Source organism: Papio anubis, chromosome 17, assembly GCF_008728515.1.
Source record: "Papio anubis isolate 15944 chromosome 17, Panubis1.0, whole genome shotgun sequence".
Taxonomy (NCBI): domain Eukaryota; kingdom Metazoa; phylum Chordata; class Mammalia; order Primates; family Cercopithecidae; genus Papio; species Papio anubis.
In genome coordinates this window covers 24,759,801-24,774,048 of record NC_044992.1, presented here as the reverse complement: position 1 = coordinate 24,774,048, position 14,248 = coordinate 24,759,801, and the positions used below count along the sequence as shown (strand labels likewise).

The window sequence follows — 14,248 nt, the reverse complement described above, 5'->3', positions numbered from 1 at the left end:
CTTTCCATCCAAACCATCTCCTTTGCCATTGTTTTCTATTTTGATAGTTTCTCCAACTACCTAGTTGTTCATAACAGAAACATGGCATTATCACAAAAGTGAATCTGAATCTTCCAGGAATTTACTGTCTTTAAAAACGAAAGGCTGGGCGCAGTGGCTCATGTGTGTCATCTCAGCACTTTGGGAGGCTGAGGCGGGCGGATCACGTGAGGTCAGAAGTTCAAGACCAACCTGGCCAACATGGAGAAACCCTGTCTCTACTAAAAATGCAAAATTAGCTGGGCATGGTGGGGCGTGGTGGCACATGTCTGTAATCCCAGCTACTCGGGAGGCTGAGGCAGGAGAATCACTTAAACCCGGGAGGTAGAAGTTGCAGTGAGCCAAGATCACACCATTGCACTCCTGCCTGGACAACAAGAGCGAAACTCCATCTCAAACAAACAAAAAAAATGAAAAGGCTGGGTGCAGTGGCCGCATCCATAATCCCAATACTTTGGGAGGCCAAGGAAGCAGGATCACTTGAGCTCAAGAGTTGGAGGCTGTGGTGAACTATGATTGTGCCACTGTATTCCAGCCTGGGCAACTAGAGTGAGATCAAGAGTGAGACCTCTTAAAAAAAAAAAAGATAAAGATTTTTTTCCCTGAATTATTATAAACCTAAAAATAAATAAAATATTAAATGTGTCCCTATTAGGGAGGAAAATACTCCTATTATTTTCTTTTTTTTTTTTAAGAGGAGAAAAAACAGTTTTTTAAAGATATTTTTTAAAATACTTCAGGCCAGGCACAGTGGCTCACGCCTGTAATCCCAGCACTTTGGGAGGCCAGGGCAGGCAGATCACCTGAGGTCAGGAGTTTGAGACCAGCCTGACCAACATGGAGAAACCCTGTCTCTACTAAAAATACAAAATTAGCCAGGTATGGTGGTAGGTTCCCGTAATCTCAGCTACTCGGGAGGCTGAGGCAGGAGAATCGCTTGAACCTGGGAGGTGGAGGTTGCAATGAGCCAAGATCCTGCCATTGCACTCCAGCCTGGACAACCAGAGCAAAACTCCATCTCAAAAAACAAAACAAAACAAAACAAAACTTCAGAAGATCTTATTCTCTCTTCTGTACAGGGATGAAATCTTTAAGTTATATCCTATATTCAAACCCATACAATATACATATTTACCAAGGTGATTACATCTGAACTCTTTTTTAAACATTTCATAAAGCCTTTAGCTTTAACCTTTAATTAGATCAATATACTAATTAATGCAAGAAAAAGTAAATTGAACAAATAAGAGGTAAAAATATCTATTTTCATACACATTTATAAACATATACTGTTCAAAATTGTACAATATAGGCCGAGCACAGTGGTTCACGCCTGTAATCCCAGCACTTTGGGAGGCCAAGGCGGATGGATCACTTGAGGTCAGGAGTTAGAGACCAGCCTGACCAACATGGTAAAACCCTGTCTCTACTAAAAATACAAAAATTAGCTGGGCAAGGTGGTGGGCTCCTGTAATCCCAGCTACTCGGGAGGTTGAGGCAGGATAATCGCTTGAACCTGGGAGGCAAAGGTTGCAGTGAGCTGATACCAAGCCACTGCACTCCAGCCTGGGTGACAGAGCGAGATTCCATCTCAAAAAACAACAACAACAACAACAACAACAAAACTGTACAATATGAGGATCCTTAACTTTTGGGTTAAAAATATAATTCATCAGATAATGTTTTTGTTTTACTGTTGTTTTTTTTTTTTGTAAAGCCAGTCAAATTTAGCAGTGGGAGATTGTATACCAACTTTAGTGACACTAATGTATCTGAATATTAAGCTAATATATAATATAAACACTTGAAATAGGGAGTTCATCTTAATGAACTCTACCTTCCAGAAACAGTTCACTCACATAGAAAAAATACTCCAACAAAGCTAAATCAGATAATACAAAAAATTCAGAAAAAAAATTACAATCATATATACAATTTGTAACTCAAATATTTTAAATATTTGCCCACCAATAAAAAAATATACAAATTGTTTGTTTAAAATGTACATTGAGAAATATACTTTTCCACGAAGATCCACATAATATAAAAATGTATCTTAAGGACCACATGATAATCTATACAAAGCATGGTTAGTATGAAACATTAAGGGAAGGTAGCTGCCAAAGTATTCACAGTCTCTTTTGGAATGTCAAGATGAATTCCTTCAAAATAGTGCAGGAATCTGTCAAAATTACAAAGAAAAATACAATTTAATATTAACATTTTCATCTTATGAAAATATGTATTAATCCTGAAAAAAAAACTATCTAAAGTGCTGTTTTTAATAAAGCCTTTACCTTCTTTTACTTTTTCCTTGTTCTTTTAGCTTCTCAGTCTTACAAATGTTTCGAAGGGTTGGCAGGTACTCAATTATACTAGCTTGTCTATTACCCACATAGAGAAGAGATCGACTCGAAAATACACTTTTAATGACTGCTATCCTCTTCCAAGCATTCCTGTAAAAGTAATGCATTGTTTTTAATTTTTAATGCCCAAGAAAAATGCAGTAATCCCAATCACAACCAGTTTAGTTTCCTTGCCTCTGGTCTAGACCAGATGACATTTCCAGATTAATTTCCTGTCAACATATCAATCACTGCCATACTGAAAAATCTCAGTAACTATCTGCTATCTATCACAGCAAGACCAAACTCCCTCCTGGGTCATTCAAGCGTTACCTAAATCCACCCCAATCCTCATTATTTCTCTTCCCAGCAATCAGGCTGGTCTCCTTAACTGTCTCATTAGAAGCTGCATTATTAATGTTAAGGGCTTACAATGATCAACAGTACAGCACTTTTAAATTAAGAAAAAACTAATGATTTCCCCTTTACTATTTATTACTAAAAAATAAAAAGTAAAGGAAGTAAGACTTACTCTAAATTAGCTGCTGACTGACTAAAGTATACATTATTGCGCTTTTGTGAAATATAAAAAGTAAGATCATTGGTTGGATCTCTTCCTAATTTCTTGCAAGAATTCAAGTTTTCCAGTGCTTTTGAAATAGTAGAAGAACATTTAGTAAAGCTGAGAGCTTCTGCAGCTGCTTTTAATTCTCCAGAGCTTTGAGAAGTCCATCCATCATTACTCTCAAGACTAAACTCATCACAAAGTCCACTTTTAACCTTTCCATTTGTCCAACTAAAGTCATTTCTACCGTATTCGTTTTGTTCCCTTACATCAGTTAAAAGGGCATCTAAGAAGGACATGTTATCCATGAACTCAGAGAGAGAATTTAAACAATGAGAAACAAGGGCAGAACATTTTTTTTCTGCAGTTGTTTTGGGAGGACGAGGAATAGATTTCTTTGTCTCTGAATTGCTTCCTTTGTCTCTGGCTTTGCTTTCTTCTGAATTTGAGGAAGACAACACAGGGGACAGCCTAACAGATTCATCAGGGAAGTCCAAGTCAGTGTCGAATAAGTCACTATCATCTAATATTACCAATGTTTTCTTTTGTTTCTTTTTCTGGGACTTTTTCAATGGCTGTTCTCTTTCAGAATGTTTCCTAGCAAGACAGTTCATACTTTTTGTTGCTGCACTGGCATCCACAGTTACTGATGAGCCACAAAAGTTTTTAGTTTCTGGAATGGTATCAACTGGTAATGGTAGAATAAACTCAAGATTACTATATAAAAAGTCTACATTCCGCATTTGGAATTCTGTAAGAAGCTGGATGAGTTTATTCCATTCTTCCTTTGTTGTGATTTTGTGCTGAAAAACAATGTTGAGTAAAGAAATGTTATAGCAGTACATAGTTTGAACACTTCTTGTATGAATACAGTGTTATCCCTATTCTAACTTCAAAGTATTGAGTCACTACCCCTCATAATTTTATTTATCTATATTTAATATATCAAAATAGTACTATAAGTCTAAAAATTAAATTTAGACTTAATTTGGAGAATTAAATTCTCTATATATGTAATATATACTCCAATATTATTAGAAGCACATTTATTTAAAACCACTTCTCTGAAATAGTCTATCTGAAAAATATTCTAAATTCTATTATAAATCCTATAATATGCATTCAGAGCAATGCCTATGCACCATTTGTTAAAGTGATAGAATGTGTTAAAATCAGAGACCTAAGGCTTATACAAATTATAGGCATAGTTAAGTTAAACTTAAGATTCAAAAGATAGGAGTCTAGTGTTGGGAATATGAAAAGGAATATAAATTCAACATTGCAAAACAGACATTGAAAATACCTTTAAAAATGAAAATAAGTCTTCAGATGGGGAAAAAATGTTCTTAAGACCAAACAAGGTCTCAGCACAGCCACTGTCACATTTCGGAAGGTCTATACATTTCTTTTTAGTATTTTTAGGGTAAATTTTGTTATCAAGGCCATGTTCAGAGCAAACTAGTTGTACATTTTTGCTATTTCCACCTACAAAATAAAAGAAAATCTTAGCTCTCTCTATATATGTATTAAACAAATGGTATCAAACAATTATTTAAAGCCTGAGATCCTTTGACATCTTCTGGACAAATATCCCCATTTTGTTGTTTAATTCATTAAGAATACAATATAAGCATTATTCTTTTTTTTTTTTTTTTTTTAAAGACAAAGTATCACTCTGTCACCCAGGCTGAAGTGCAGTGGTTCAATTTCAGCTCACTGAAACCTCCACCTCCTGGGTTCAAGTGATTTTTCTGCCTCAGCCTCCAGAGTAGTTGAGATTACAGCCATGCGTCACCACACCTGGCTAATTTTTGCATTTTTAGTAGAGACGGGGTTTCACCATGTTGGCCAGGCTGATCTCGAACTCCTGACCTCAAGTGATCTGCCCCCTCGACTTCCCAAAGTGCTGGGATTACATACGTGAGCCACTGTGCCCAGTCATAAGCATTATTTTTACCAAGAGATAAACTAAGTGAGGTGATGGTGGGGGACTTTCAAAGCCATCCAACAGAAAAAGTGCAAGGACTATGAGCAGGCAAATCACAGAAGAAAAATAAATGCCTAATATTAATTTCAGGCTGGGTGAGGTGGCTCACGCCTGTAATCCCAGCACTTTGGGAGGCTGAGGCAGGTGGATCACTTGAGCTCAGGAGTTCGAGACCATCCCGGGCAACATGGTGAAACCTCGTCTCTACTCAAAATACAAAAATTAGCCAGGCATGGTGACGCATGCCTGTAGTCCCCGCTACTAGGGAGGCTGAGGCAGGAGAATAGCTTGAACCTGCGAGGCGGAAGTTGCAGTGAGCTGAGATCACGCCACTGCACTCCAGTCTGGGCAACAGAGTGAGAATCCAATTCAAAGGAAAAAAAAAAAAGAAACCAGTAATTTCAGCGGGGCACAGTGGCTCACACCTGTAATCCCAGCACTTTGGGAGGCCAAGGCAGGTGGATCACCTGAGGTCAGGAGTTCGAGACCAGCCTGGCCAACATGGCGAAACCCCATCTCTACTAAAAATACAAAAAATTAGCTTGGCGTAGTGGTGCGTGCCTATAATCCCAACTACTTGGGAGGCTGAGGCAGGAGAATCACTTGAACCTGGGAGGCAGAGGCTGCAGTGAGCTGAGATCACGCCATTGTACTCTGGCCTAGGCGACTGAGCGAAGCTCCACGTCAGATAATAATAATAATAATTTCAAAAACCTAATAAGAAGATATGCAATTTCACCAATAAGCATGGAAATGTAATTTTAAAATAATATACTGTACGCGTTTCACTTTTTAAATTGGCAAAATTAAAAGAATTATAATGTAGTTCTGTCAGCAGTACACATGAAAAAACCATCATATACTATTCATGGGAGCATAAGTTGGTACAATTGTCATCAGAGGGCAGTCTGACAACTATCAAAATGTAAAGTGTATACACCCTTTGTGACCCAGCAGTCATACTTCTAGAATTCTCTCCATCAGTATTACAGACATGTTCAAGGATATATGTATAAAGATATTCACTGTATTTTAATGTCAAATTGAAGATAATTTAAGTGTCTATAAGTAATGGTTAAATTACGGTACATCCATTCTATTCTATAGAAAAGCATGCAGCTGTGAAAAACAGTGGGATAATAGGACCATATGTGCTGACAATAAACTTAAAAATAACTAACAACATATATAATAATAGGTTAATTTTCCTAAATAAGTATTTTTATGTTATATGCATAAAGGTCTAACTGTGGCTACTTTCAAGAAGTAGGGGAATATTGTTTTATGTATGTGTTTTTTTTTAAAGGCAGGAATGAAATGTATATTAAAAAAAGGACCTTTAAGAAGGGAAATTGGCCGGGTGAGGTGGCTCATGCCTGTAATCCTAGCACTTTGGGAGGCTGAGGTGGGCAGATCACGAGGTCAGAAGATCGGGACCATCCTGGCTAACACAGTGAAATCCTGTCTCTACTAAAAATGCAAAAAATTAGCTGGGCATGGTGGTACATGCCTGTAATCCCAGCTACTCGGGAGGCTGAGGCAGGAGAATCGCTTGAACCTGGGAGGTGGAGGTTGCAGCGAACCGAGACTGCACCACTGCACTCCAGCCTGGACGACAGAGCCAGACTCTGTCTCAAAAAAAAAAAAAAAAAGAAAAAGAAAAAAAGAAAAAAAAGAAGAGAAACTATGCTATACTTATTTTCTGTCTTCTAAACTTCTTGCTATAACAATTTATAGGCCGGGCGTGGTGGCTCAAGCCTGTAATCCCAGCACTTTGGGAGGCCGAGGCGGGTGGATCACGAGGTCAGATCGAGACTATCCTGGCTAACATGGTGAAACCCCGTCTCTACTAAAAATACAAAAAACTAGCCGGGCGTGGTGGCGGGCGCCTGTAGTCTCAGCTACTTGGGAGGCTGAGGCGAGAGAATGGCGTGAACCCGGGAGGCGGAGCTTGCAGTGAGCCGAGATCACGCCACTGCACTCCAGCCTGGGAGCACAGCGAGACTCCGTCTCAAAAAAAAAAAAAAAATGTATATCCAGTGATATATCAAAAAGTTATTAACTAATTTGTTACACTAGGATATTTTCCATGTGTTATATATTGTATTTACTTTTGAGATATGGTTAAAGCTATGGGCTTACACTGAATAGAATATATTGGCATATCTACTTTGAAAAACAATAATATGAAGCCAGGTGAGGTGGCTCATTCCTGTAATCCCAGCACTTTGGGAGGCCAAGGAAGGTGGATCACTTGAGCCCAGGAGTTCAAAACCAGGCTGGGCAACATAGTGAGACCCCATCTCTACAAAAAATACAAAAGTTAGGTGTGGTGCACGCCTGTGGTCCCATCTACTCAGGAGGCTCAGGTGGGAAGACGGCTCGAGTCCAGGAGATTGAGGCTCCAGTGAGCCATGACTGCACCACCACTGCACTCCAGCCTGGGCAACAGAGTGAGACACTGTCTCAAAATAAAAAAAAAAAAAAGAAGAAGAAGAAAAAGAATATGTTAAAATGTTAAACTAATTAAAAGAAAAAACTGATAAGGAATTAATATTACATAATTTCACCTTGGTTTCCTTGAAATATTTGTGTATTTACCAGAGTAGGATCTGTAACTAGAGAACCGTGACTATGGAGCATGGAAACCACAAACTAAAACTTCTTCAGGCAAGGAGCCATGTCTTAACCATGTAAACACAAGACCCGACATGGAGAAGGTACTCACTTGAATTAGGTAACAATGATGACTGAAAAAAAAAGAAATAAAAGCATTTCTGAAATAATAAAGTACTTAGGAAAGATAGAATTTAAAGACTCCTGAAGTTAAAAGTGATTGTACATTACAGTTACATAAAAAGAATACTATATATCTATATATGTTACTCATGTAGAAAAACCAATGTTTTTAGTAAGTGAAAAAGTTGTTAAATAATAATTTTAGTATCATTCGTTTATAAGGAACCATATGTTAATAAATGTACGCGTAACAGTTTGAAAATTTAAGAGTCAAATTTCTGGGGAGGAAGCTGGACACAGTGGCCTACTTAGGAGGGTAGGACAGGAGGATCGCTTGAGCCCAGGAGTTCAGGGCTATCCTGCATTATGATCCTGCCCATGAATAGTCAGTCACTATACTCTAGCCTGGGCAATATAGCGAGACCCTACCTCAAAAAAAAAAAAAGAAAGAAAAACTTTTGAAGAGGAAAGGGGAACAGGGTGGGAGGTTTTTTCTGTGTTTGTCTTTTAATTTTTTTTTTTTTTTTTTTTTTGAGACAGAGTCTCGCTCTGTCGTCCAGGTTGGAGTGCAGTGGCGCGATCTTGGTTCACTGCAGCCTCTGCCTCCCGGGTTCAAGCAATTTTCCCGCCTCAGCCTCCCAAGTAGCTGGGACTACAGGCACGTGCTGCCACGCCTGGCTAATTTTTGTATTTTTAGTAGAGACGGGGTTTCACCATATTGGCCAGAATGGTCTTGATCTCCTGACCTCAAGATCTAACCGCCTCAGCCTCCCAAAGTGCTGGGATTACAGGCGTGAGCCACCGCGCCCAGCCTGTGTGTGTGTTTTTTAAATTAAACAATGAGATCATCTTAAAAGCGCAACTACAAAAGAGTAAGTAACTTACAGATTAGTTCAAATCTCTCATTTTTGAGGTGAAAAAACAGGCTCAAAAATGCAAAGTGGGCCGGGCGCGGTGGCTCACGCCTGTAATCCCAGCACTTTGGGAGGCCGAGACGGGCGGATCACGAGGTCAGGAGATCGAGACCATCCTGGCTAACACGGTGAAACCCCGTCTCTACTAAAAAAAATACAAAAAACTAGCCGGGCGAGGTGGCGGGCGCCTATAGTCCCAGCTACTCGGGAGGCTGAGGCAGGAGAATGGTGTGAACCCGGGAGGCGGAGCTTGCAGTGAGCTGAGATCCGGCCACTGCACTCCAGCCTGGGTGACAAAGCAAGACTCCGTCTCAAAAAAAAAAAAAATGCAAAGTGAATTTTGGAGCTTATATATTAATTGTAAAGAGCAGCATAGCCAGGAGAAAAATCCAACTTTCTAGGTCCAGTTTAATTCTGTTTACTCACGTTGACTGCAAAATTTTTTCTTTTAGTCAGAGTCTCACTCTGTTACCCAGGCTGGAGTGCAGTGGCATGATCTTGGCTCACTGCAACGTCGATCTCCCAGGTTCTAGCAATCCTCCCATCTCCACCCCCCAAGTAGCTAGGACCAGAGGCATGCACCACCATGCCTAGCCAAATTTTTGTAGAGATGGGGTTTCACCATGTTGCCCAGGCTGGTCTCAAACTCCTGAGCTCAAGGAATCCACCCCACTTGGCCTCCCAAAGTGCTGGGATTACAGTTGTGAGACACTGTGCCAGGCCAAAATGTTTTATGAACAAAGTTGACATATGCATATTTATTTTGAAGATTAACATAACAAGTTGCTTCAAATTTTTTATAATCTTTCAACTATTCTAGTATAGCACAGAGTTGTTTTTTTTTTGAGACGGAGTTTATTGCCAGGGTGCTGCAGTGGTTGACGCCGTCACTGCAAGCTCGCCTGTTCCTCGCCATGTTCAGTTCTTCCGCTGGATCAAGTCCGCCACCGCCGCCAGTTTCTATTTTTAGAGATCGGAGCCATCAGTAGCAGCCAGGGATGGTTCCTGACCTCGCGATCCGCTTCGTCGCCTTTCTCAAAGTTGATAGGCTTGATTTCACCGCTACCGCCGAAAGTTTTAAGTAAAAAAAAAAATTTTTAGGCCAGATGTGGTAGCTCACGCCTGTAATTCCAGCACTTTGGGAGACCAAGGCAGGTGGATCACGAGGTCAGGAGTTCAAGACCAACCTAGCCAACACAGTAAACCCCGGCTCTACTAAAAGACAAAAAATTAGCTGGGCGCGGTATGGGGCCTGTAAATCCCAGCTACATCGGGAGGCTGAGGCAGGAGAATTGCTTGAACCTGGGAGGCAGAGGCTGCAGAGAGCCGAGATCGCGACCCACTGCACTCCAGCCCAGGCAACAGTGCCAGACTCCATCTGAAAAAGAAAAAAAAATTTTTTTGGCCGGGCTGTGGCTCAAGCCTGTAATCCCAGCACTTTGGGAGGCCGGCGGGCGGTGGATCACGCAGGTCAGGAGATCGAGACCATCCTGGCTAACATGGTGAAACCCCGCCTCTACTAAAAATACAAAAAAAAAACTAGCCGGGCGGGTGGCGGCTGCTTCTGCAGTCCCAGCTACCGGAGGCTGAGGCGGAGAATGGCGCGGAACCCGAGGCGGAGCTGCAGTGAGCCAAGATCACGCCCCACTGCACTCCAGCCTGGGCGGCTACAGCCAAGACTGGCCTCAAAAAAAAAAAAAGGCCAGGCGCTGTGGCTCAAGCCTGTAATCCCAGCACTTTGGGAGGCCGAGGCGGCGGATCACCAGGTCAGGAGATCGAGACCATCCTGGCTAATATGGTGAAACCCTGTCTCTACTAAAAATACAAAAACTAGCCGGGCGTGGGTGGCGAAGCTTCGTAGTCCCAGCTACTGGGAGGCTGAGGCAGGAGAATGGCGTGAACCTGGGAGGCAGCCAGAGTGAGCCGACCGCCCACTGCACTCCAGCCTGGGTGATAGCGAGACCCCTGCCTCAAAAAAAAAAAAAAAAAAAAGAAAATTTTTTTTTTTTTTTTTTTTTTTTTAAGATATGGGATATTGCTGTATTGTCCAGGTCAGAGTGCAGTGGCATAGCTCAATGTTCTCAAACTCCTGGGACTGCGGGATCCTCCTACTTCAGCCTCCTGGAGTAGCCAGCACACCCTGGACCAGCTTATTTAAAAATTTTTTGTAGAGCAGGGTCTCTTTCTTGCACACGCTGGTTTTGAACTCCTGGCTTCAAGTGATCCTCAGCCTTTGGCCTCCCAAAAATTTCTGTAGAGACATGGGTCTCACTATGTTGAGCAGACTGATCTGGGACCCTCCTGGCCTCAAGAGATCCCTCCAATCTTTTTCCTTCCCAAAGTGCTGGGATTACAGGCATGAGCCACTGCACCCAGCCATAGCACAGATTTTAAATAGGGTCCCATAGAAATGTCTTTAATAACAAATCAACTTACTATGAAGGGTTAATGGTCGCTCTTCTAAAACTCCACCTCCACTTCTAAATCCAGAATTGTAAGTAAGGATACTTTTTCTGATATCGCAAGTATTTGTGTGCCAACAAGGTTACAAAGTCTTTTTATATCAGTTCTAAAAATTCTCAGTTAAGCAAAATCATTTGTAGGTAGCTGGCAACATTTAGCTTCAAACAGAGAGAATGTGGTTAACTGCTGAGTTAAAATAGATACAGCAAAATAATACATACAAATAATATCTAAAAGTGAGATAAATTTTGCTAAAATTCACATTATCCTAAATGCTCTCTTGGAGGATGAAACTGCTTTAAAAAATATAAGGGAACATAATTAATAAATTAAAAAGCATATTTATATATGCATTTCCTTTTATTAACTGTATATTGTGCAAGACAGCAAGGAAACTTTTATAGGAGATTCTCCAACCTGAACACTGGCAGTTTTACAAACCTTGACAAAACCCCTTAGGATTGCAATAGTATAGCTTGATAGAATATCTTACAACAAAATTATAAATATGATACTGCAACACTGAAAATACACAATTTTTAAAACAGGTTAGAAATTGCACTCCAATGAGTGCATAAAGCTAATTAATTTTTTTAGAGATGGGGGTCTCTTAATTGAGCCTAGGTTGGTCTCCCCAAACTCCTGGGCATCAAGCAATCTTCCTGACTTAGCCTTCCAAAGTGCTGGGATTATAGGCACGAGCCACTGTGCCCCAGCCAAGAAATTGAGAGAGGCTGAGGCAAGAAGATCACCTGAGGTCAGGAGTTTCTGAGACCAGCTCTGCCCAGCATGGTGATACCCCCATCTCTAACCTAGCTACTCAGGAGGCTGAAGCAGGAAAATCACTTTGAACCTGGGAGGAGGTTACAGTGAGCCAAGATCACCATTGCACTCAGCCTGACAGAGCCAGACTCTTATCTCAAATAAATAAATTAAATAATTCAATTTATCAAAGAGTTTTCCAAGCAAGAAAACTCATAATTGATGAAGTATATATGTATCACCAAAAAATAAAGAATATCAAACTCCTGTAATGAAACTCTTAAAAAAAGAGAAGGAAATAGTTCTCAACTCTTTTGGGGGCAGCTTAACCTTAATATTTTAAAGCCAACAAAGACAATCTTAAAAAAAAAAAAAAGAAAGAAAAGAGGCCGGGCACGTGGCCTCAATCCCAGCACTTGGGAGGCCGACGGGCGGATTTCACGGTCAGGAAATCAAGACCATCCTGGCTAACATGGTGAAACTCCCCGGCTCTCTACTAAAAATACAAAAATCTAGCCGGCTGAAGGGCGGGTAATCTGTAGTCCAGCTACTCGGGAGGCTGAGGCAGGAGGAATGGCATGAACCCGGAGGCGGAGCTTGCAGGAGCTGAGATCCGCCACTGCACTCCAGCTCCGGCGACAGAGCAAGCATCTGGCCTCAAAAAGAAAAAAGAAAAAAAAAAAAAAAAAGAAGGTTACAAAGCAGTATTCCTAAGAAAATAAAATATATGAATCCTTAATAAATTAATCACAAATCTAATCAATCAATAAAGTGGATAATACATCCTGACCAAGGGTTTATCATTAGAAAATCAGTCAGTGTAATTCACCATAGAGATATAGATAGAAGTAGAAAAATAAGGATTTCAACACATGCAAAAAGAAGCATTTGATAAAATCCACACCCACCTCTATAAAAAGTCTACAAAACTGAATAGGCTGGGGCCGTGGCTCACGCCTGTAATCCCAGCACTTTGGGAGGCTTTAGGATGGGCTGGATCACGCAGGTCAGGAGATCGAGACCATCCTGGCTAACACGGGTGAAACCTGTCTCTACTAAAATACAAAAAATTAGCTGGCGAGATGGCGGGCGCCTTGTAGTCCCAGCTTACCCAGGAGGCTGGAGGCAGGAGAATGCATGAACCTGGGAGGTGGAGCTGGCAGTGAGCCGAGATCCTGCCACTGCACTCCAGCCTGGCAATGAGCCGCAGGATCTGGCCCTCAAAACTAAAGAAAGAAAAGAAAGAAAAGAAAGAAAAGGAAGAAAAATAAGAAAGAAGGAAAAAAGAAGGAAAGAAGGAAAAGAAAAGAAAGAAAGAAAGAAAGAAAAGAAAAAGAAAAGAAAGAAAGAAAGAAGGAAAGAAAGAAAGAAAGAAAGAGGCAAAGACCGAAGAAAGAAAGAAAGAAAGAAAGAAAGAGAAAGGAAAGAAAGAAATATAAGGCAAGGCAGGCGCGGTGGTCTACATCTGTAATCCCAGCATTTCAGAGGCTGGAGTATATGGATCACTTCAGAGGTCAGGAGTCTCAAGACCAGCCTGGCCAACATGGTGAAACACTACATGACCATTAAAAATACAAAATTAGCCGGGCGTGGGTGGCATCGCGGGTTCCGTACCTGTGCCACTCGGGAGGCTGAGGCAAGAGAATTGCTTGAACCCGGGAGGGAGGCAGAGGTTGCAGGATGAGATCAAGGCCACTGCACTCCAGTCCAGTGACAAAGCTAAGACTACATCTTTTAAAAAAAAAAAAAGAAAGAAAAGAAATGTAATGCAAGTAAACACTGTAAAGCTATATATATACTATGACTTAGGATGAACTCTTGGTGATGTTATGCCATGGAAATAAGCCAGTCACAGCTGGGCGATGGCTCCAGGCCTGTAATCCCAGTACTTTGGGGAGGCTGAGGCAGGAGAATCGGGCTTGAAACCGAGAGGCAGAGGTTGCAGTGACTCCAGATCAGCGCCCCACCGCACCTGCGCCTGGCAACACAGCAAAATCCTCATCCTCAAAAAAAAAAAAAAAAAAATCGGTCCCAAAAAGCCAAATCAGTATGATTCCATTTATATCTAGAGTAGTCAAATCTATATAAACAGTGAAATGGAAGCTACAGCAACTACTGGATGGTGGAGGAAACAGGAGTTTGATTTAACGAAAGCATAGAATTTCAGTTTTGTAAGAACAGTGCGAAATATACTAAATACACTAACTGTACACTGTTACTAAAAAGCAATTTTAATACAAAATTTTAAACACTAAGCTATATAATTTAAAATTCCCAGGAGCTACATTAAAAATTAAAGAAACAAGTAAAATTAATTTTAGGGCTGAAAGTGCATATTCAACGTTTCTAATTCCAGCACTTTGATAGCTACAGCTGCGGATCAATGCAGGTCAGGAGATCGAAACCAGCAATACGTAACTGAACGAAGCAGCGA

The 14,248-nt window shown here is 40.9% G+C and overlaps 1 protein-coding gene across 2 annotated transcripts in view; it reads right to left on the bottom strand.

Moving 5' to 3' along the window:
- Positions 1–1,285: 1,285 nt before the first annotated feature.
- The window catches only part of ATAD5 (ATPase family AAA domain containing 5), a 91,215-nt gene continuing 78,252 nt past the window's right edge, over positions 1,286–14,248 (bottom strand). For both annotated transcript variants that reach the window (XM_009190072.4, XM_003912574.5), the window contains exons 20-23: positions 4,253–4,434; positions 2,917–3,752; positions 2,337–2,495; positions 1,286–2,221 (exon numbers count right to left, since the gene is read on the bottom strand). In XM_009190072.4, coding sequence (XP_009188336.2) covers positions 2,143–2,221; positions 2,337–2,495; positions 2,917–3,752; positions 4,253–4,434 — 1,256 coding nt within the window. In that variant the 3' untranslated portion in view covers positions 1,286–2,142. The remainder of the gene's footprint in view (positions 2,222–2,336; positions 2,496–2,916; positions 3,753–4,252; positions 4,435–14,248) is intronic.